Genomic DNA, 23,836 nt, shown 5'->3' on the forward strand with positions numbered 1-23,836 from the left:
GAAAAGTTTAAGACATTTTCTAGTTTTAAGAAAAATTTCCAGTAATTTTTCTTGCCCATTGGCAGATTTTTTTTCTTTCTTTTTACAAGATTACAAGAAGATTTTTTTAATTTAATTTTATTTTTTTCTATTATTATTATTATTATTATTATTATTATTATTATTATTATTTATTTATTTTTTTTTTTATTTTATTTTATTTTATTTTATTTTATTTTTTTTTATTTTTTTTTGCACTGAGTGTCTTGACCCCAGAAATCATTTTTTTTAATCATGTGTAAATCACTGAGTTTCCTTGTTAAAATGTGCTATGTAAATAAACCTGTCTTGCTTTGGCTTGATGGTAGAAATTCATTTACATTTAACCTCCCATAGAAAAGAAAATTACTTAAAGAAAAAAAAAAGCAGAAACGAAATTAATAATTATACTGATTATAATAGCGCATCAGGGGTGTGAAGGTTATAATAATGAAAATAGATTTCTTTTCTGGACTGACCAGTTGAATGTGGGTCATATCGAGTATAAGAAGACAATTTTAACTTGAAACAAGACAAAAGCACTTTATAAGATTTCTTTTTTTTTGTAGTGTGTTCATCAGCTGATCAAAAGTTTGAGATCACAGCCTTTAAAAGATAAAATCTGCATGAAAATGTGGATTCAAAGTCATTTTCTTTCAGGTATTGACTCTTTCGTGACCTCCTGATGGCAAAGGCTTAAAAGGCTTTCCGTCTTTGAACGTGGTTGGATTGTTAAGCTCCATTAGCAAGGTCGCTCGCAAAGCATCATCACTGTTGAGGTTGGCCGCAGTAAGACTCATTCTGAATTTCTTCGAAGATCTGAAGGGTTACGGAGCCAAAAAGTCAAGAGGTAGCTCCACAGATGTTTCACAGGAGGACCTGATTGGCTGTAGATACAACGATCCTTGACCCAAATTAAGGCCCTGTTTACGTGAGAACAAAAAAATCTGCATTCACACTGAAACTCTGAGGGACTGAAAATGCTGTAGGCCTGTAGGTGGCGCTATAACTGTCTTGTCCTGAAGCAGCTTTTGGTAGATCTCCTCTGAAGTAGAGTTGTTGATCATCTGGTGTGTTGGTGAATGCTAAGAGCAGAAGTGGAGCAACAGATGCTCATTTAGTTAAAGACAGTCACAGATTCAGCAGATTGAGCAGAACAAGATCAACACAGTAGATCACAACGTTCGTAACAACGGGACTGTTGGACTGTTGGACTGTTGGAAGGCTGAAGCGGAGCGTGTCGTCAGCGTTTACACTGAAAACGCCAATTTACTGTTTACACGGCAACGGTGTCGGCAGCATATCAGAAAAATCCCACTTTGAGGTCGTTTTCAAAATTTTGCGTGTTAGGTGCGGTAAAAAGATGTTTATGTGTAAACGCAAGGCAGAAATGCAACAATCCTTTTGCGTTTCACCCTAAAACTGTTGCCGTGTTAACGGCCCCTAAGGCCTTTACTGGTGCCAACTTCAGCCCAATAACCATTACAGTTTATACGAGCCACATTCAACTTATCAATCCAGAAAATGTCTTGTTTCAAGTTATTCAAAAACAAAAATGAGGTCTGAATAACTTGTAACAAGTAAAAAATAATCTGCCAATGGGATGAGAAAAATCTGTTCAGAAATAACTGGAATCATGTCTTAATACAAGTAACTTTTCTCTTGTACCATTGGCAGATTTTTTTTAACTTGTTGCAGCAATTCAGACGTCATTTTTGTCTTTAAATAACTTGAAATAAGACATTTTTCAGGACTGTTTAAATGAATGTGGCTCATATTAAGTCTCAAAAGACATTTTCTACTTTAAAAAAAAGACAAAATCACCTCACAAGATTTTAGTTTTTGGGAGAAAAAAGCTTTAAAAACAGAAAATGTCTTCAAATGTCTCGTCTCAGCAAACATGGGAAACTGAAAGGTGAAGAAAGTTTGATTCTCTGAGGAGAAAAAACTGAACCTTGACGTCCTGATGGCTTCAACAACATGACCAGGAGATCCCACAGGAGATGTTTCCACGGCAGCACAGCGGAGGGGGCGCCATCATGATCTGGGGCTTTTTCCTTCAATGGACCAATAGAGCTTCAGGTTGGTGAGGGGCGTCAAATGACAGCTGGCTATGTGGGGAAGTCCTTCATGACTGAGGGCCCTGGTCTGTGTTTGTTTCATTTCAGGATGGGATCAGTTTGATTCTTGAGTTGTCAGCTGTCAAGCTTCTGATCCACATGTATTGAAGGTTGAAATATTCTGGTCTTGTCTGTAAGAACACCCCACTGTACAACAAGAAATCATCACGGTTGAAAATATAGACAACAGTAAATTACAGGGAGTGTTCGTTTACCATCTATGCAGAGGAAGGCGTGCATTATTATGGCACATGTGAAAGGCCAATACACACCGTGATACTCGTGCCCCTGTCTGAGCAACAACTACAAATGAGACCATGAGGGACCTGACTGACATTATCTATGCACTCTATTTGAATGCTGCCTGGATGCGGGTGCCAGACAAAGTAATTTGCAGCTCTTGTTTATGTTTTCCACTGAACAGATTCTCAGTGAGTGATAACCTTGACTCCTGAGATTTATTGACTGGAAACACAGCGTCTGCAAACAGGATGAGATAAGCAAAAAGATAAGAAATAGTGTTTCAACCACGAGCCGCCAAGATCCACACAAGCCTTAAAGAGGGGCATGGTGCTTATTCTAGGCTTCATTCTGTCCCTCTGGTGACCTCAAAGTGGCCTTACATGATTTACAGCTCAAAAAACTCAGTTTTTTTCACACTGATATTTCAGAAAACTCTTATTTCAGCCTCTGTCTGAAACCCTTTGTTTAAGATACTGTCTCTTTAAGGCTCCCTATCCCCACAAACCCCCTTCTCTCTGATTGGCCAGCCCTCTAGAGGTGTGGGTGTTTGAGGCCAACTCCTCCTACCATTTGTCATTGGACTGGGAGATCTTTATGTGATGACCTCATCATTTCACCAAGTACTGTGAAGAAATCATGAAATGTACAGAAAGATTTGAGAATTTCTCCAGCATTTAATTATGTAGCGTTTTAAAAACCTGCACATGTTTCACTCAAATATCTGGATTCTTATTTTATATTTAACTTTGTTTTATTTTTTATCTTTTTCTTTAACAGTATCATAGACAGGATCTTATATCCTTTATCTTTTTTTTTTTTTTGGTTTCGTTTTAATAGTTTTAATCTTTTATTGCTCTTAATTTACAGACGTTTCCTTTCCTGTATGCGGTGGTGGTTTTTAGCCTTTTTTTAAAATATATATATTTTGCCTCAGTTTTTTCTTTTACCCCCTTCTACTTCTCTTTTATTTTTTTTTACTGTTTATTTTTATTATGTAAAACACTTTGTAACATTTTTAAAGATAGTAATAAATATATAACAAAAAAAATAACAATAGATAATAAGAAATGATAAAAATAATATATTATATTTTACAATAAATAAAAGTACTAAATAAAGTATTATTATTATTATTATTATTATTATTATTATTATTAGTAGTAGTAGTAGTAGTAGTAGTAGTAGTAGTAGTAGTAGTAGTAGTAGTATAATTATCAATTATTATTATTATTATATTATTATTATTATATTATTATTATTACAATTATCATATATTATTATTATTATTATTATTATTATTATTATTATTATTATTATTATTATTATTATTATTATTATTATTATTATTATTATTGTTAATCAATAATATTGACGATAATCATAATCATCATATTAATAATCATAATCCCAGTAATAATAATAATACATTTATTTATTTTAAATATGAAAAAGCTGTTTACCCCCTCTTTAAGTTATTTGCATCAATTTAAACTTTAAGCACCTGTAGCTAAGATAAGTTAAAAATAATATTCTGCATCAGAGACTGAATGTCTGATTGTTGTATCAAATATTTAACATCTTTTCTTTTTCTTTTTTTCAGATTTATATATTCTCATAAATGTGTTTGTATTGTGTTTTATTTTCAGGTTCTGATCTCGTCATTCTGTGTTTATACTAAGGCAGAATAATAAATGTGCACCAACATCAAAAAATGCGCCATGTTTTATTCATCACTTCATTTACTTTAATCTTTTTGTAACTCCCCCCTTGTCTTTATAATCCCTCCTGTTTCCTGGTCGCTCACACCGTCTGTTTTCCACACATCAGGATACGGCCTATGAAATATCAACGTGCTCTGCTCCGGCTTACTGCCCCTGGCGTATTTAGTTCCCCCCCACACACACACACACACACAGACACACACACATTTACCCCCTCATATCCTCTATTCTGGAGTTGCTTATTGAAACATAAGGCATGATGTGGGAAGGCTTTGCCAGAGGTTTGTGGGGTCAAACTCTGCTTCATTAGCATATATACTATCACAGCTTAGCTGTGAAGCCCCAGGCGGCGTGGGGATATGAGATGTAGGGGTGCTGTAACCCCTGGATGGCGTGCCTTGAAGGTCGAGGCTGAAATGAGAGGAATAATCACACACAAAGATGTGCATAAATCAGAGATAAAGAAATAAAAATACTCTGAGCGTTGTTTCTATTTCTGCCGCTCTTCAGTACAATGTAATGTAAACACTTCCCCACTTCACAACATCACATGAGTTTCCTGCATCAGATATTACAGCTTCACCAGCTTCTCCTTTTCCCTTTCAGTCAACTCAACTGTTCTTATTTGGCATCTTAAAAGCAGCGTGTTTGAAGTGCTCTCCACAAAAGCTGCTAACAAAGCAGGAAGGAAAGAGGCACAGCGAGGACGTCAACAGTAATAAAAGAACCACACAGAAATGAGAACATACTCTAAATTTCAAAGTCAGGGCAGTGGAGCATGAAAAAAGATGTCAGCGGCATTGGGGAGCCGATGAGTGGAGACGGATTGTGAAAGGAGTTTCTGATTCAGCTGATTCCTGAGTTTAACAAACGCTGCAGAGGTCTATGGGTTTGAGTGGGCAGCGGGGCAAACCGATGGGTGAAGCTTTTAGCCATGTGAGCGGTCAAAAAACACATCAAATTTAGGAAAAGTAAAATCACACAGTGTTAGAAAAGTAAGAGGAGGAGGAGTCCTCCAAACTGGCTGATCTTCAAACAAGCAAAATCCCATATTCAAACTGATGGATCTTAAAGCTGCTTTGGGAAAGATCTGTTTTATTGGATTGTCTTGCCACCTTCTGGCCTGGAGTGGAACAATTTTTTTTCTGTTCAAGACAACTTTTTACCAGATACAACGCAACAAGGTATTTATCAGGACAGTTACCTGCACTGTTGTTTGAAACGTGACATCAGGCAAACGTTGTGAGTTTGTACCATACGTCAGTAACATGCTATATCAGTGGTGATTGCTCTCAGTGCAAGGGAAGCTCAGCTTCCCCTAAAATGTCCCAAAAAAAAGTGTTGATATGTTCTGCTGTGTGAACATTTCATTGATAAAATCTGAGCTAGAATTCCTTCATCTTTAGTTCAGAATCAGCTCCTATCACAGGTAACTGGCTCCACCTCCTCCACCTGAGGCCGAATCCCTTTTTGATTGACAGTGAAATGAGCCAGTTAGAGATCTTGAAGTATAACCCTCCACCAGGGCATCTTCTCAGTAGTTCTTGACTGATCTGGAGGTTTTATCGACCCTCAGCGAGTTTACCTTTCTTAAAAACGACGAGCGTTGAGAGAAGTCTGGTAAAATCCCTGCAAAAAACACCTGGTTGGTTCGACAGGGTCACAGATCATTTTCTTGGAAAGGAACGAAGGGTAGAATTTACGTTCAAATAAATAAACAAATTTATGATGTAGGCCAGAAAAAAATGAGCTTCCCCTCCTTGACTAACCAGCAGCCACCACTGCGCTATATTTAGCGCTACTAGCAACCCAGTGCTACAACGTATCAGTAGGCTAACGTGACAACAAGCAAACTGTCAGTTTCTACAGTAGTTTAGAAGCCGTCCATATATAACACTACTGACATTCTGGTGCTCTGAGACGTGTCTGTAACGTTACACGTTAGTGAATCCTGGTTATGTCCTGCCAGTCATCGACCAATCAGAGCTAACGTAACCTCACTCTTCATTTTATTGATAGACTCTCAAGTTTGAACAGACCACTGCAGAATAACTGCTGACTGTGGGTTGGAGGCTACATTAGCACAACCAGATTAGCTCCTGTGTTAGCCTTTAGCTCGGGCTGTATCTCTCTCCTGTTTAGCTGTCTTCTGTCCTCTTTCTGTCTGTCTTTCTGTCAAAATTAATCACAGAAATCGTTTTCAGCAGAGAAAGACACAGATCTCTTCTCTCTCCACTAAACTTCATCAGCTGGTGTGGTGTTGTCATAGAGACCTAGACGTGTTGTAAATCAATCTGATCCTTTTCAACCCGATCGGAAAGCTACGAAGAAGCTACAAAGTAGCATTTAGGAATAACCTACATTAGTGCTAATAATCTCATTTTAAAGTGTGGATTAGAATCAAGCAGATATCTCGAGAGAAGAGTGTTTAAGATTACTTTGAAACTCCACACAGCCCCTTTAAGGCAAGTTTTATTTTGATGGGAGAACCAGTTTAGCTTTTTCAACAGTTTTTAACTGAATCTTAAGATCCTTTGACAAAGACACACTCAATTTGCAAGCTGGTCTAAAAAAAAAAAAGGTCTTGGTGGAAATGGGACTAAAGAATTTGAAGGAATCTGGGTTTATTTTCTTCCTCTTTGGATATTTGGAAAACGTAAACATGGAAAAAAAATTTCTTTCGTAAAATGGTAGGAAGTAAAATATCGAAGCAGTGAGTTGGAAAACTGAAAATATCTGATGAACTAAATGAGATTGCTTGAAATTTAAGAGGACAACAACAGCTTGGTATATCAACACACAGCATCTCACACACACATTTACACACACACTATTTCCAGTAAAGCCTCTGTTGATTTTATTATCTCTCCCATGTTGTGCTACATTACGGCAAACCCTTTAAACCATCGAACAGCTGCCTCATATAAAGTCCAACGTAAACACCGTGCCATATAACACCACCATGACATTTTAATCACACACACACACACACACACACACACACACACACACACACACACACACACACACACACACACACACACACACGCACACACACACACACACACACACACACACACACACGGAGACATGTCTCTTACCGGAGTGAAGTTCATAACCTTCAGGATCCAGATGGTCAGTGCCAGGTTGACTATCATGGTGACGAGGAGGAGGAGGATGAAGAAGTACAAACATCTCTTCCTCCAGCCGTAGATTCCCACGGCGGGGTAAACCTGGGCGCCGCACACAGACGGCGCCCGCTGGTGGAGCGGGTTGGGCTGCGCTGCCAGGATGTACTGCTCCTGAGTCATCTAAAGGGACACAGATATAAAAAAAAGAAAATAAGTTAAAATCTTTAATTCTTTGAGATTTTTAAATTGGATTCTGTGAAATTCGTGGCAGCAGATTGAGTGAACAACTTCCCCTAAAACGTGGTTTAATTAAATCCCAACACTGAAGCCAGAGTTCTGAAAATTGTCGCCATAAGTCAAACTTCAGCAGTTTCATCTATTTCTTGTCTGACTTTCTTTCTTTTTCATTCCCATGTGCAACTTTTCAGCTCTCCACAGACGCTCCACAAACAACACACACACACACACACACACAAAAAAAAAGAGTTTAAGGAGATAAAGAAAGGAGAAAGCATTTTTTACCCTCCCATTATTCCACCCGTGCACTGCAGCGATAAGATAAAGCAGAGAGGAAGGGGAAGGATGAACTTTCAAGGTTTGGTCATGGTGCTGGAAAGAGTGGAAACCATGTTAAGTAAGCAAAAGTAGAAAGAGGAGAAAGAAAAGAAGAGGAGGGAAGAAGCAGAGAAGAGCAGAGAAAAAAAGAAAGGGACCACAGCGTGATGAAATGAGATAGAGGAGCTGCCGTGAAGTAAGGAGATAGAATGGCATTGAGTCGTGAGAGATAGAGGGGATGAAGAGAGAAAAGGAGGTGAAGAAGAGAGGAAGGAGGCCAGATAAGGAAGCAGAGTCCATTAGTTGTAGTGCAGCAGGAGGAGCCATGGACTCCACTATCTCTGTCCATCTCCCCGTCATTACCTTCCTTTCCTCCCTTCCTCCTTAATTCACTTCCTATCTCCTTCCTGCACTTCTCTTTCTCCCCCTTTATCAGCCTCCCTCCCTCACACACACACACTCACACACACTCACACACATTATGTCTTTATTTGCTGAGGCTGCATGACCTTAACACCTCACTGACTTGGTTTTTCTTCCCCGCCCGTGATGCTTTTTCTCCATAACGTCTCACATGATGATACCAACAAAGGTTGATGGCAAACAAAAACGCTGACTTCTGCTGCGCCGGCAGAAAAGAAGAGAACTGGAAATGCAGACTTGGCCCTGTTGAAGTTTTGTTTCGTTTCCAGACGACGTCTTGGAAGCAGACATCAAACTGTAATCTGTATTTCTGAGTCAGAAACGTCAGGTTGGGTCTCTTCTGCTCTGAAAACTGTTTTCTCTTCGTGATTCACTCCTCACCAAGTGTGGTCAAACGTACCTGTGCTATCATCACAGACTTATGAAACCAAACCTCACCTGTCTGTTTTTGTAGTGTTATGTGCAGCGTAAACATCAGCAAACTCTGCTTCTGACCCAAGGGGGTTTTATTGCAAACACATGATTGCTTAAAAATTCAAAAAGCAGATGATTCTTACCTTCCCTCCTTACTCCAAGACATTTCCTGTACTTGTCAGGTGAATCTGGCTCATTTAAAGTCTCAGTGGCCTGCACAGACTTTTTGAAGGGCAGGGGTGAAGAGTAGGAAAACAGGGGCAAACAGCCCAAATTTGTTACCACCTAAGAGAACAGTTTATTATGTTTTGACCACCCAAAAGTATGAGTGTTTTTGCTCCAGAGACACACCTAAATTAGTATGTTTTAACTTAAGAGAGGGCACCTTAGTGGGCATATTCGGGCCCCTGAGGGCACCCTTAAGATTGCATATTTTGGCTCCAGAGAGGAAACTTTAGCGCATATATTTTGGCTCCAGGTAGGACACTTAAGCAAACTTGTTTTAAATCCAGAGAGTGAACTTTAGCGCACAGGCTTGGCTTCAAGTAGGGCACTTGAGCATTCATATTCAGGCTCATTAGGGGGCACTTTGGAGGGAACTTTGGTGCACTCGTTTTGGTCCCAAAGAGAGCACTTGAGCAAGCAGGTTCTGGCTCCATAGAGGGCACTTATGCACATATGTTTTGACCCCAAAAAGGGGACTATAGCATGCAAGTTCTGGCTCTAAAGGGGGGACTTTAGCACACATATTTTAGCTCCAATGTGGGAACTTTAGCGCACATATTTTGGCTCCAGGTAGGACACTTAAGCAAACTTGTTTTAAATCCAGAGAGTGAACTGTAGCGCACAGGTTTGGCTTCAGGTAGGGCACTTGAGCATTCATATTCAGGTTCATTAGGGGGCACTTTAGCACACATTTTTTGGCCCCAAAGAGGGAACTTAAGCCTGGATGATTTGGAGCCAAACATGGCACCTTAGCATGCACATATTTCAGCTTCAGAGAGGGAACTTAAGTATAAATTTTAGACCCAGAGAGGGCATTTTAGCACAGATGTTTTGACCCCAAAGAGGGAATATTTGTGCACATGTCTTGGCTCCTAAGAGGGAACTTTGGTGCACTCATTTTGGTCCCAAAGAAAGCAGAGATGGCACTTTAGAAATCAAGTTTTTGGCTCCACAGAGGATACTTTAGCATGAATGTTTTGGCCCCCTTAGTGGGCACTTTAGCATGCATGTTTTTGGCTCCACAAAGGACACTTGAGCAAGCATTTTCTGGCTCCAAAGAGGGCACTTAAGCACAGGTTTTGAATAAAAAGAGAACTTAAGCCTGCATGTTTTGCTTCCAGGAAGGGCACCCTTGCATGCATGTTTTGGCCCCCTTAGTGGACACTTAAGCATGCATGTTTTGTTTCCATAGAGGGCACTTTAGCACATGTTCTGGCCTCTCAGATGGCACCTAAGCACAAATACTTGGACACCAAAGACAGAACTTTTTTGTGCACAAGTTTTGGCTCCAAAGAGGAAACTTAAGCCTGCACTTTTTGGCTCCAGGGGGGGCACGAGCCTGCATGTTTTGGCGCTGAACAGGGCACCTAAGCATGCACACGTTTTAGCTTTAAAGAAGGCACTTAAGCTCATATATTTCGGCCTTAAGAGGGCACTTACGCACAAATGTTTGGACTCCAAAGATGGAACTTTGGTCTACATGTGTTGGTTCTAGAGAGAGCACAAATGGGCTGCGAGAGAAGGGGACTACCTCCTCTGTGCACTTCACTGTTCATTCTAAAATTACCATTTGGACTCAAAAAAAGTCATGAACACACAGTTAGATTGCAGACCTTGCAGCATGTTTTGCACATGTAGGCCTGTGTATGTGTTTCTGATGGAAAACTTCATCCTGAAGCATGCTGCACCTTATTTCAGAAAATGACGACATAGTCATGATCAGTCTTGTTGCAGATAGTTTGCTTTGCTTTTTTAGGTCATGTAGAGACCCTGCTCTTGATTTCAGTCAGTTAAATAACAAGCATTGGTTGAGCTCATTGTTTATCAGCAGGCCTATATGTGATAATGCAGTGTTTAATTATAACTTTAAAAGAGGTGATGAAGGGATTAGATAAAAATATATGTATTCATATATCACATCTGCTGTTTTGGCGAAGAAATAATTCATATTTGATCTGAACGCAGTCCAACTAATTCATACCCAGGATGAGGCTGGCGCTGAGACACATTCACGCCAAGTGTGAAGAGCGTTGTGTTTGTGGAGTGTGTGAATAGATTAATGATGATTTCCATTTTCAGAGTGAAGGAGTGATATCTCGCAATGATCTCTGTCGGTTTATCTGCCTCTCGTTTTGATGTGCGTCTGTTCAATCTGAGCGGATCCACTGCATATGAATCAATAACGGCAGAATGGGGCATCACAATGGGCTGTTGATCATTTTATCTCAGTATTCAGCAGTGTCCATACCCAATCAATAGGCGCCTGTGAGTGTGTGTGCGTGTACCTGTATGTGTGAAATGCTAATCGTTTTATTTTTTCCTGCAGTGTGAATCAGGAGATGCACACCGGTGTTTTTGAACAGTGGTTTCTGGAGGACGAGGAGATAAATCTGCTAATTATCCAATTAAAGCAGCAGGAAACAAACATCATATTCCTTCTTTTGATTTCCAACAAGTGGCCTCCACTAACATCACCTGTCATCATCTTCTTGTTAGGCCCCGCTCTGTTGCAGCAGCTCTCTCTTCTTTGTCCGTTTCTGGTCTTTTTTGTCTCTTTTTCCTCATCTTTGCATTTAGAGCATGTCATTACTTTGTATGGCTTGTTTGTTGGTAACGGACACCATACCTTTTGGTTTCGTTAATGATATTTTTACTACTTTTTCTCCTGTGTTTGTCTACAGAGACTACAAGTAACCATGGCTGTATTGTTTATATGTGAAATCAGCTGTTAGCAGCCTGTGCACTGCAAAAAACTGAAACCTCATCAAGTGTTTTTGTCTTATTTTCAGTAGAAAATGTCTTTTTAGACTCAATATGAGCAACATTCACCTCTTTTCTGGACAAATGACTTATTCAAAGTTATCTAAAGACAAAAATGAGGTTGGAATTGATTGTAAGTAGTAAAAGAGTGGGTGAATGTGGCTCATATCAAGTATAACAAGACAATTTTAACTTAAAATGAGACAAAAAAACTTAGAATTTCAGATTTTCACAGTGTAGCATGTTGATGCTAACTGGTGCTAGGCCTGATGTTCCCCACAAGGTAAGGAGAAGGAGGTGAAGACGACGTGCTGGTTCTCAGGTGTGAGCTAAGAAGTGATGACATGGACCTAAACACTGCAAAAAACTGAAATCTTATCTAGTGTTTTTGTCTTGTCTTCAGTAGAAAATGTATGTTTAGACATCAGGCCTAGCACCAGTTAGCATCGACATGCCACACTGTAAAAAACTGAAATCTTATCAAGTGTTTTTATCTCATTGTAGGTAAAATTTGTCTTGTTATACTTGATATGAGCCACATTATCCTTACTTGTCCAGAAAAACGTCTCATTTCAAGTTATGTAAAGACAAAAATGAGGTCTGAATTGCTGTAACTAGTTGAAAAAAAATCTGCCAATGGAATAAGAGAAAATTGCACAAAAATGTGCTTGAAATAGTATAATGTCTTAATACAAGTGACTTTACTCTTGTTCCATTGGCAGATGTTTCTAACTTTTTACAAGCAATTCAGACCTCATTTTTGTCTTTACATAACTTGAAATAAGACTTTTTCCTGGACAAGTCAGGTGAATGTGGCTCATATCAAGTATAGCAAGACAAATTTTACCTACATTGAGTTAAAAACACTTGATAAGATTTCAGTTTTTTACAGTGTAGCATGTCGATGCTAACTGGTGCTAGGGCTGATGTTTCCCACAAGGTGAGGAGAAGGAGGTGAGGATGACGTGCTGGTTCTCAGGTGTGAGCTAAGAAGTGACGACATGGACCTGTCCTTCCATCCATCGTTATTGGGAATGTAAGATCTATCTCCAATAAGATGGACAAGCTAGCTGTGCTAACCCAGCAACAGAGGGAATACCAGAGGGCAGAGTAGCATCATGCTATTCACAGACATGGCTAACAGAGCTAACAGCAGACACCAAGGCCACATGTGAAGAGCTTCACCTGCTGTGAGCAGACAGGATCCAGGAGACAGAGACTGAACAGACTGCTGAAGAAGCTCAGTCCTGGACCCTGTGGAGGTGGAGGCTGGCTGACTGGACAATGATGGACAAGCTGTCAGCATCGATTTTCTTATGGAGCTTTTTACACTTTCTATACACTTTCTGACTTTGGTTTTCTCTGATTGCTGCTGTGACTCCTCCTGAATTTCCCATCGGGGATAAATTAAGTATATTCTATTCTATTCTATTCTATTCTATTCTATTCTATTCTATTCTATTCTATTCTATTCTATTCTACTCTATTCTATTCTATTCTACCATTCCCAACTGTGGGGTCACCTTTCTCTTTCTTGTGGTTCTTCGTAAACATCCTCCCTCAGGCTCTTTCGCTGGCTTGTTTCTGCGTGTTTGTGCTCTCATTTCACTCACAACCAAGCGTGGACATCAATCCCAGTCAGAGTCAGAGGAGGAAAATATTATGTCCTCCTCCCCCACAGTTCCACGATTTTCAGGAGTCGCATACGTCATACTTTTTCTGCCACAGATTTTCCATCCATCATTTGTTTCCTGCTTATTTCTCCACCCTACATCATTTTCTCACCCGTCCAAAGCCTGTTCCCGTCCTCACGTAACTCCTCCCTCACCTTTCACAAATCCCTCATTTTCTCTTATCTTGTATCTGAGTCTTACCTTCATGCTTCTCTTAATTTCCAAATTCTCTCCCTGCCCGCCTTCTCCAGACACTTCATTTCTCTCCTCTCTGCTTTCTCTGTTCTTTTCTAATCCATTTAGTTCTCCCCTCTCCTTTCTCCCTCCCTTTTTCTCCACCCCTCCCTCCCTCCCTCTGTTCCTCCCTCTTCAAATGCATTTCTTAGATTGAACTGACAACAGAGTCATCAATCAGTCCCACAGTTCACCAAAGCCTGGCGGCCCCACGCGGCATGACCTAACTTTATTAACGGCGTAATGTCTGACAGTCATAAAAACAAGAGCTTATATAGAAAGTCAGCTGTGATGCAGCGATGATATCAGGAAATCAACCACCAGGATGAGAACAACCATGTTTCACAGATACATCCCAACCACAAGACTTCAGCACGTAAAGATCAAAAACCACAAAAGAAGCACTGACCACTGGGAGGACGAAAAGAGACAAATGAAAAGAAATAAGCAACAAGATCGTGATCCATACAAGCTCCTCCTCAGCAGGGAGACATTTCTTTAAGAGCTCATGAGCTCATAAGAGAAAATGAAAGGGCTGGAGACACTACTTGAAATGGTCTTTCATGTCTCGAGGAGCGACATCTTACCAAGTCCATTATGGAAAAAGGCAAGTGCACATTTAGCCCTCAGAATGCATGTCACTCAGCTTCTCTGGAGCTAATACAGATAATGGTTTTGTTCATACGAGGAGCAAAGGACTCAGGGTGAGTCCTAAGATTCTGGTGTAATTTTTACAAAAACAGTTATATTCCTGTTTTTAGGGCATTTTAAAGAAATGAACCTTAACCCTCTATGGCAGTGGACCAGTACCAGTCCATGGGTCAATTGGTAACGGGCCGCACATAAAAAATACTCAACTTACATTATTTCAGTTTGAGTTATTATCTGATTCTGAATGTTTTATTTAAAAAAAATGACCGTACTCTCTCTGTCACACGTCATTCTTTACAGCAAACTCCCCAAGCAAGCAAAATGGACAAAAAAACAAACATCTTTAGAAAGTTTCTTTAGGCAGGGTAAAAGAGCCAGTGAGGAGACAGAAGAAAAGGTCTGTGAAGATATTTTGTCCAATATTAAAGGATAAGTTTGGTTTATACAACTTTTACATTGTTTATAGAATGAAGTAGAACAAAATACTCACCCAGAAGGTTTTTCCTGATCCAAGCAGTGCTTCGGGAGATATTTAGATCCAAAATCGTGCAGCGGACGTCCGTATGATGGGATCCATCGGGGCATAGACAGCGCCGCTCCTAAAACTGCATTAATCGTCCAAAAACTCATGTTTTTCACCAATATTCCATCATGGTCCGCTCCGGGTTAGATATCAATGATCTGCTGCAGACTGTGTCACGCCAGACAGCGCTGTGTGGCTGTACTGACCTCTGAACTGACGAAGACTTTGTTAACGTTTGCCCCTCAAAGGAAGGAGTCAGTGCTCCAGAGAGTACTGCGCATGCGCAGTCCTTTCTTTGAGGGTCAAACGTAAACAAAGTCTTCGTGAGTTCAGAGGTCAGTACAGCCACACAGCGCTGTCTGGAGTGACACAGACTGCAGCAGAGGACTAACCCGGAGCGGACCATGAAAGAATATTGGTGAAAAACACGAGTTTTTGGACGATTAATGCAGTTTAAGGAGCGGCGCTGTCTATGCCCCGATGGATCCCATATATACGGACGTCCGCTGCACGATTTTGGATCTAAATATCTCCCGAAACACTGCTTGGATCAGGAAAAACCTTCTGGGTGAGTATTTTGTTCTACTTCATTCTACAAACAATGTAAAAGCTGCATAAACCAAACTTATCCTTTAAACCGGTCTGTGGCGCAAAAAAGGGTTGTGGACCGCCGCTTTATTGTACTTTATTGCCTGTAGGCAACATACCCATTAATGGCATTTTACACTCACACAATACATCCCAGTTGTTATGAAATACTTTTAAAAAGAGAAGAGACTTTCAGAAACCAGTGTTTAATTTGTCATTTGAGCCTCTGGAGGTCACACAGAATCCCTTTTGCAGACTTCCTTTCAAGGACCAACTTGGCAAATTCTTTTCTCAAAACTGTCCAATAGTCCAGCTGTCTGTCTCAGTCCAAAAATAAATATATGCTCATAATAATGGACAAGTAAAGCTGTATCTCTGATAGTTTAATCTGCTTTAATTGCTAATTAATTTAAGGAAACATGTAAAAATGCAAATGCTGTCATGAGGCAACACTGTAGTATTGCTGATTCACGGTGAAAACACTTTGGTAAACTGTCTTTGAGTTCACAAACTGTTCAAAAACAAACTGGTCATTCATTCTCTTTTTATTTATTTATTATTTTTTTTAATCATTGTTTGGACCTCTCCACTTTTCACCAAAATAGATTTAATGTCAGTTTTAGTAAAGCTCAGACTGTAGTCTCTGTTCAGCTAGTGTGAGCCTTCTTGACAGAGCAGAGTTTTAATATAGTTATAATAACTGTGGCAGGGCCTTTGAAAAGCAGTAATTGGCACAACCATTAAACTACACTGCAAACTGAGTTTGCAAAGCTTGATTGTTGTCACATTTACAACAGCAAATAAATACATGACCTCATTGCTTTGCTTCCTGCAAAAATTGAAAGAAAAGTAGAGTTAAAAAGAAGATCTGAGCGCTGTCTCTTCCGTGTCTTCAGTGGGTGGTTTAGCTCATGGGAAACAGAGTCTTTAACCTGGAAAAACACTAACACTTCCTGATCATCCTCACAGCACCTTAAATCATGGTGGAATAACAGATGAAGTCCTGAGTTTTGTTTCCACCCTCAAATTAATGGCTGCAACAACAGAATTATCCCTCTTTCATTAATCAGGAAGGAGAAAATTAGCAGCCGATAAAAAAGTAGGATTAAACAACTTTCCAAGACTTTGAAAAAAAAAAAAAAAAAACTTCATGCCCCCAAAAAAGATAAAATGTAGCTAAACAACTGTCTGACAAAGAATGAGGAGAAAGAAACAAGGACCTGGGACTCATTTAGCCATTGTATGTCATCTCAAACCACCTCCTTATCAGTCAAAAATCAGACGACAGAACAAGCCCTGGTCATTTCTGCTGCTGAAATAGGTTTCTGGATATAGATTCTGAATCCTGCCTCCCTCCTTTAATCTACAGATGTCATGTTCGTCCTTAAAGAGAGAGAAAAAAGAAACCCACAGCCGCTGATCTGTAACAGCCACCTATGTATAGAACATCCTCTACGGGGAGCTCTGCATTAAAGCAGCAGATGGTCGGAGAGGCAGAAAGAGAGAATGTCAGGGCCATCTGAAGCAGAGTGATATTGAAGCGGTGGTATTGATTAAGTATAAGCAGATGAGAGCAGAGCGGGCCTGAGCGATGCTGGCTGACAGATACATCAGATCGCCCTCAGCCTTTACCGTACAGCAGCAGCAGCAGCAGCAGCAGCAGCGGTCTGCTCTGCATGCATACTGATTGTACTTTGATACGGTTTTCAGCTATGAAATAAAACCTCAGACTACTCATCCATCCTGCCATCCATCTCTCTATTCATTAGCCAGCCATGCATGTGTGTCAAATCCATCCAAATCCCACCATCTGCCAATTTTATGAGCTGTCACATACATTAGCGGGCAGCATATATGTAAGAGCATGTTCTGTCTGTGCCTTTGGATCTGAACCTGTCAGACCTCACACAGGAAAACATTCATAACTCCAAGATGCTAAAGATGGATTTACAGTGGAAACAAAGAGTCTACACACACCTGTTATAACATGAGGCTTCATCATTTCATAACTTTTTCCACCCAAATAAAGTTTAGTTATATTCTTAATCACATCTTACTTAAAAACCCATGGTGTCATGGCAACAGTGGGTGAGTCGTCCATTGTTTTGTTAGTTTCCTTATTCATTATTTGAGATGGAGGCGAAACTAAAGCACTAATGTCTTTTCTCTCTCATAGATCAGGTATTTACATTATAATTTCATTAAACAGACTTAACAGCCTCATGTTATTTATCATTTTTAAAGAGGAAGTGTGAAGAGTGAGTCGTCTGTTGGTTTGTTGACGGAGAAATTGAAGCAGTAAAGCATTGTCTCATATAGATCAGGGTTGATTCCTTATTATTCTATTTAACAGACTAAACAGCCTTGTGTTATTGATCTTGTTTACATGACGGGGTGTCACTTTAGCCTCATGTTCGTGTGTTCACATGCACACGACAGAGATCAGCTCTATTCACAGACACACAAACACATGAACACAGAAAGTCAGGAACAAGTAATGTGAAACAAATCTCTGCCTGTTTGTAAACGCTCCCGGTGCCAACTTTGTCGCCGTTTCCTACCATGGTGGCTACATATGCAGTAACATACTGACGTTTTATGGTGATGCAATGACGTGGCCTCGACTTGGCTCTTTGCCGATGGAAAGCCAAACCAGTTCTTAGAAAGAGCATGATAAAGACCAACTGAGCACTAGAACCAGTACTGAATGAGCACTGGTGGAAAAGGGGTAGGGGAGGCCGAGAAGATAGGGTGCCAAGATGAAAAGAAGCCTTTTCTTACAAAAAAAAAAAGAAAAAAAAAAAAAACCCAAGCACGGCTACATTTAGCAAAACAGAACACACTTGAAGTCTTCCAAAAGCATGATGAAAAAATGTGTTCTAGTCTGATGAAACCAAGGCTGAACTTTTTAACAACAAGTAAAGCTCTCATAGAGCACAGACCTCCACCAAGCATATTGTGGTTGTCACCAGCACTTTAGTCTTACTTTAATGTTATACTTCCTTTCAGCAGACTGTCCGCTACAGTTTGGTGTCAGTTCAAGGTTTGTTTGATCATTTGTTTCTTGACAGTGTTGGAAATGATAATGACCCAGTACACATTTCATATGCCGGATCTTACACTGCAAAAAACTGAAATCTTATCAAGTGTTTTTGTCTTTTTTTTAAGTAAAAATTGTCTTATTATACTCAATATGAGCCACTTTCAATTTATTAATCCAGAAAAATGTCTTGTTTTAAGTTATCAGAGGACAAAAATGAGGTTTGAATCGCTTGTAACTAGTAAAAAAATCTGCCAATGGAACAAGAAAAAATTGCTTGGAAATTTCCTTGGCGCTAGAATAATGTCTTAATACAAATAACTTTTCTCTTGTTCCATTGGCAGATTTTTTACTGGTTATGAGCAATTCAGAGCCCATTTTTGTCCTTAAATAACTTTAAAAACGACATTATTCTGGATTGGTCATGTGAATTGAGTCTAAAAAGAATTATCTACTGAAAATAAGACAAAAACACTTGATAAGATTTCAGTTTTTGCAGTGTAGTATCTAGAATATTTCCAGGATTTGGTTAGTATTTTTGCATCTGTCAGAAATGATGGTGACCTTGTCTTGTGTTGTTTTGCAAAGCAATCCAACCATTTATCATGGAGTTATATACACATGTGGTGAAATCAGCCTTATCTCATAATGATAAAGAATCCTTTAAAAAAAAGTCCTGGATCCAAATGGTGATCCGGATCACCTCCAAAATGTAATCGCTTCTGTCTTGTCCCATTTTGAACATTTTCTGAAAATTTCATCAAGACCAGATCTCCCAAAAACATAACCTCCTTGGCGGAGGTAATGACTCCAAAAACTGACACTGCACACCAGCAAAATCACAGCAGAACCACAGCGAAGCATGGCGGTGTACAGCATATGCTCTGGGGGTGTTTCTCTTCAACTGGTACTGGGGTCTTAGTCAAAGAAAAGGGGGTTACAAACAAGTCCAGATACCAGTCTGTGTTGGCACAAAACCTTCAGGCTTCAACAAAATCCACCCGTGTCAGGAGTGTTTGGCTCCTGTGTGAGTGCAGCGTGAAAATCTGTTTCCAGATACCGTGGGCAGATGTGCATACCCGTAACATGACGCTCCTTAAGGGATTTCATGTCAAGTGTACACGCAACACACTGTTGGTGTGTGTGTGTGTGTGTGTGTGTGTGTGTGTGTGTGTGTCAGGGGGCCTTTAGGATAAAACACTAAGCAAAGTGAATTGGGAGTGCTCTGAGTTGGCTGTAGGTTGTTGCTTTGGACAGCCTGCCATTCCTCTCTGTCACTGCGGGCACTCAGGTGTCCAGCCAGTGGATGGATCTCTCCCGCTCTCACACACACAAACACACTAAACACACACTCATGCACACACAAGCTCAAAAAAAAAAACAAAAAAACAAAAGCAACAACCAGATGCAAACAAAGGTGTGCAAAATCACACTGCTGCGACATGTAACAACAAACACAAAGGACAGACAAACTGTAAACACACACAGATTCACAGATACACAGATACACACACAGACACACACAGGGCTTTTGTGCAGTGAGGCGTTTGCTGCTCTCACAGATTTACGAGGTTGTGCTGCAGGCCTCGGGAAAAAGAAAAGACTTAAAGGACGACTCCTGCTCCCTCCCTCCTCTCTAAACATACAGTATGAGCCAAAAGGACAACGTCTGTCCCTGCATCAGCTACCAGGGACAGACGGACACAGACGGACACAGAGGACAAAGGGACGGCAGCGTTAACAAGCAAAGTTAGACTGACTGAAAAAGTGACAGAGGTGTGATGTTCGTTCCAGGAAAGGTCACTCACATGTTCATTTATAGAAACAGAAGTAAATGTTTCTTTAGTGTTGGCTTCCTGTTCTCAGAGTCAGAACCAGAGAAGCAGCGTTCAGCCTCTACGCTCCTAACATGGATATGTCTGCAAGTGATTTTGTCTCATTTTCCGTAGAAAATGTCCTTTTAGACTTGATATGAGCCACATTCAACTGACTAGTCCAGAAAAATGAGATGAGAAAAATTATTTGTAATAAAACATTATTCTAGATTTAATGAAATTTCAAGCATATTTCTCTTGTTCCATTGGCAGATTTTTTTTACTGGTTACAAGAAATTCAAACCTCATCAAACACTTGATAAGATTTCAGTTTTCTACAGTGTAGCATGTCAATGCTAAATGGTGCTAGGCCTGATGTTTCCCACAAGGTGAGGAGAAGGAGGTGAGGATGACGTCCTTGTTCTCAGGTGTGAGATAAGAAGTGATTTTTCTGGACTGGTCAGTTGGATGTGGCTCATATCAAGAAAAACAAGACTTTTTATTTTCTTAAAATAAGACAAAAACACTTGATAAGACTTTTTTTTCAGTGAGTGTCTTTTATTGACCTTTGAAATGTTATTTTTCAATTTTGTGTGAATCATTTTGTGTTTCCTTGTTGCAAAAATGTTGGAAATGTATTTACATTTAACCTCCCAAATCAATGATTTTTGCTAAAAGCAAAACAAAACAAAATCAAAAACAAAAACAAACAAAAAAAAATGCTGAAAAGAAATAAATATAATGTGTAATATACCAATGAATGGATTGTTACAAAGTGTAAATCCTGGTGCCAGTGTTGCCAACTCCTCAGTAAGGAAAGTAGCTATTGGTTGTCCTTGATGTCACTAAATGACATCATTGCTTAAATTGCACAAGTGCCCATTTATATGCAATTGTCAGGAATGCTGTAGAAAAGAGGAATGACATCAGAAGAGACAAAGAAGTGAGTAAAACATAGAAAATATGTTGATTCTTGTTTTATGTAATATCAAAATAAAAACCCTCCTCCTTTATCTGGGTTTGGGTCCCAAAAGTGACCCAGATGCCCGCTCTGCCTGCAGCTGGGAGGGAGGAAACCAGAGTCTTCAAACTCAGGAAAAGGTTGCAAGATTTGTCTTTTCTCATAAAAAAAGGGAGGGGGAAGGGCTAGGTATTACTGTCACTGCCACGTAGACTTTTAATTGTTCTAGACTGCAAAAAAATGAAATCTTATCAACAGTTTTTTGGCGTCTTCATAGTACAAATTGTCTTATTATATTCCATATGAGCCATATTCAACTTATCAGTCCAGAAAAGTGACGTATTTCAAGTTATGTAAAGACAAACAAAGTCTAAGTTGGTCTTTAACAAGTGAAAAAAATATCTGCAAGTGGAGAAGAAAAAACTGGAATTTAATTAAGTATTTCTATCTTATTTTCAGTCTAAAAAAATATAAATAGATTAATAAATAAAAATAAATTTTAATTAATTAATTAATTTAGACTCAAAATGAGCCACATGTACCTGACCAGTCCAGAAAAAAAACTCAATTCAAGTTATTTAAAGACACAAAATGAGGTCTTAATGTTTTATCAGGTAAAAAAAAAAAAAAAAAAAAAAAAAAGAAAAGAAAAAAATAACAGCCAGTGTGGTAAGAAGAAAAGATTCTTGTATTTAGAGATTAATTTTATTTTTTTAAAAACTTGACCAACACATTTTTTCGGCAGATATTTTTACTTGCTTTAAGCATTCAGAACTCATTTCTGTCTCTCCATATCTTGAAACAAGACATGTTTCTGCACTTTTCAGTTGAATGTGGCTCATATCAAGTATAATAAAAACAATTTTCCTAAAAATAAAACCAAAACACTTGCTTAGATTTCAGTTTTTGCAGCGTATAAGCCATGATAGATGTACGTCCCTGAGCTTCTGATTACTAATCAGCTCAGACAAGGTTAGATAAAAACAGCTCTGAGCTTCACAGGAACATTAATGCATTACACTTGACACCAAACCAAAGAGTTTGAAGCTTTTTAAAGAAAATAAACAACCAAAAAACAGGCAAAGACACCCTCTTTCATCAGATGCTGGTGTTTGTCGTAGCTCTGTGGGGCTGACGGGTTTGCTTTCCACTCCCGTCTCTATTTATAGAGACTCCAGAGTGAAGACTTGTTCTCATTTGTCTCTGTCTAGATTTATCTCCATCCAATGATGTCTTTTGCTTTTTTACGGGGGTTTCGGACCCGCGAGACTAATTAGTGGATGATGAAAAAAAGGAGAGGGAATTGAGAGTGGCTGGAGGAAAAAGTGGAACTGATGAAGGTGAGGAAATATGGAGAGTTGGATGTTGGTGTTTGACTGACGGAAGCATCGTCTGAGTTTGTTTCCAGGCAGAGTCAGTATCCAAACAGCTTTAAAGCAAATTTACCTCTTTAGGAAGTTTTTTTTGATGAGCTTGGCTGTTTAATTTGGCAAAAGGTGTTTGAGAAGTACTTTCTTTGCCAGTTTGCACCAATGGAGCAAATCCACACTGGTTGGATGACCTTCACAAACACAGAGGAAGCATGTGCAGATGGAGATGAGCAAAAAATATGTTAGGGCATCTTTAAATATAGAACATTAACCCTTGCATTATGTTGAAAAAAAAATATGACTTTGATTTTGTTGTGGGACATTTTGACCAGCACTCTGCAAATCCATTCAAAACAGTCAAAAAAAAAAACCAGGTAAAACTAATAACAGCTTTGTTTTAGATTATATACACATTAAGAAAAGAGACATACAATACAATTTTAATCTCCAAACTTTATTTGATAACTATTTAATTAAAGTTTTCACCTTTTCAAAAACACACCGTTTTTCATTTAACTTCCTTCGTTTTCTCAGATTCTGAATGTTCAACATTTTCAATGCCCCGCCACCTGAAAAATAGTATGTCACTGTGTGTTGTCCGTCTGCAGATGTGATTCTTTCATTTGACACAAGAGAAAATTGTGTTACTGTCCGTTCTAAAGGGGCAGACCAGGCAAAAAACATGCTCGAGTGCTTTCTCAGGAGCCAAAACGCACATTAAGTTGCACTCTCTGAGCCAAATCACACTCTAAGGTGCACTTTTGGAGCCAAAAAACACACTAAAGTGTGCTCTTGAGAGCCAAAACATACACTAAGTTGCACACTGGAAGCTATAACACACTCTAAAGCAGGTGTCACCAACTTAGTGCCCGCGGGTACCTGGGTGCCCACAAGAACCACTTAAGGTGCCTGCAAGGCATGTCCAAAAACAGCACAGGTCACAATTGAGCTCCTTCAAAAATGTTTCCTAGCATCATCGTTGTGTAAACCATTGATAATAATTATGGAATAATTCACATTGACATGTGAGCAGTCTCTTCCCATAGCATTAATTCTACTCCTGTTATTGTTGATATTAAAAAGTGATCCATGCAAATTTGTTCAAGAAGTTCGCATTTAACAAGTAGCCCTCCATACACCACATTTCACTTCAGGTAGCCCTCAGTCTCAAAAAGGCTGGTGACCCCTGCTCTAAAGTGCACTCTTGGAGCCAAACAACACACTAAGGTGAACTCTCGAGAGCCAAACCACTCTAAGGTGCTTTCTTTGGAGCCAAAACACACTCAAAGGTACTCTTTTGGGGCCAAAAATGCACATAAAGGGCTCTCTCGGGAGCCAAAACCCACTAAAGTGCACTCTTGGAGCCTAAACA

The 23,836-nt window shown here is 39.4% G+C and overlaps 1 protein-coding gene across 2 annotated transcripts in view; it reads right to left on the reverse strand.

Moving 5' to 3' along the window:
• The window catches only part of LOC141802568 (zeta-sarcoglycan-like), a 602,901-nt gene that overhangs the window by 267,300 nt on the left and 311,765 nt on the right, over positions 1-23,836 (reverse strand). For both annotated transcript variants that reach the window (XM_074686112.1, XM_074686119.1), the window contains exon 2: positions 7,204-7,413. In XM_074686112.1, coding sequence (XP_074542213.1) covers positions 7,204-7,413 — 210 coding nt within the window. The remainder of the gene's footprint in view (positions 1-7,203; positions 7,414-23,836) is intronic.

The sequence above is a fragment of the Halichoeres trimaculatus genome, unplaced genomic scaffold (genome assembly GCF_033239565.1).
Source record: "Halichoeres trimaculatus isolate MK-OKI-2021-1 unplaced genomic scaffold, fHalTri1.1 fHalTri1_scaffold_2, whole genome shotgun sequence".
NCBI classification, from domain to species: Eukaryota; Metazoa; Chordata; class Actinopteri; order Labriformes; family Labridae; genus Halichoeres; species Halichoeres trimaculatus.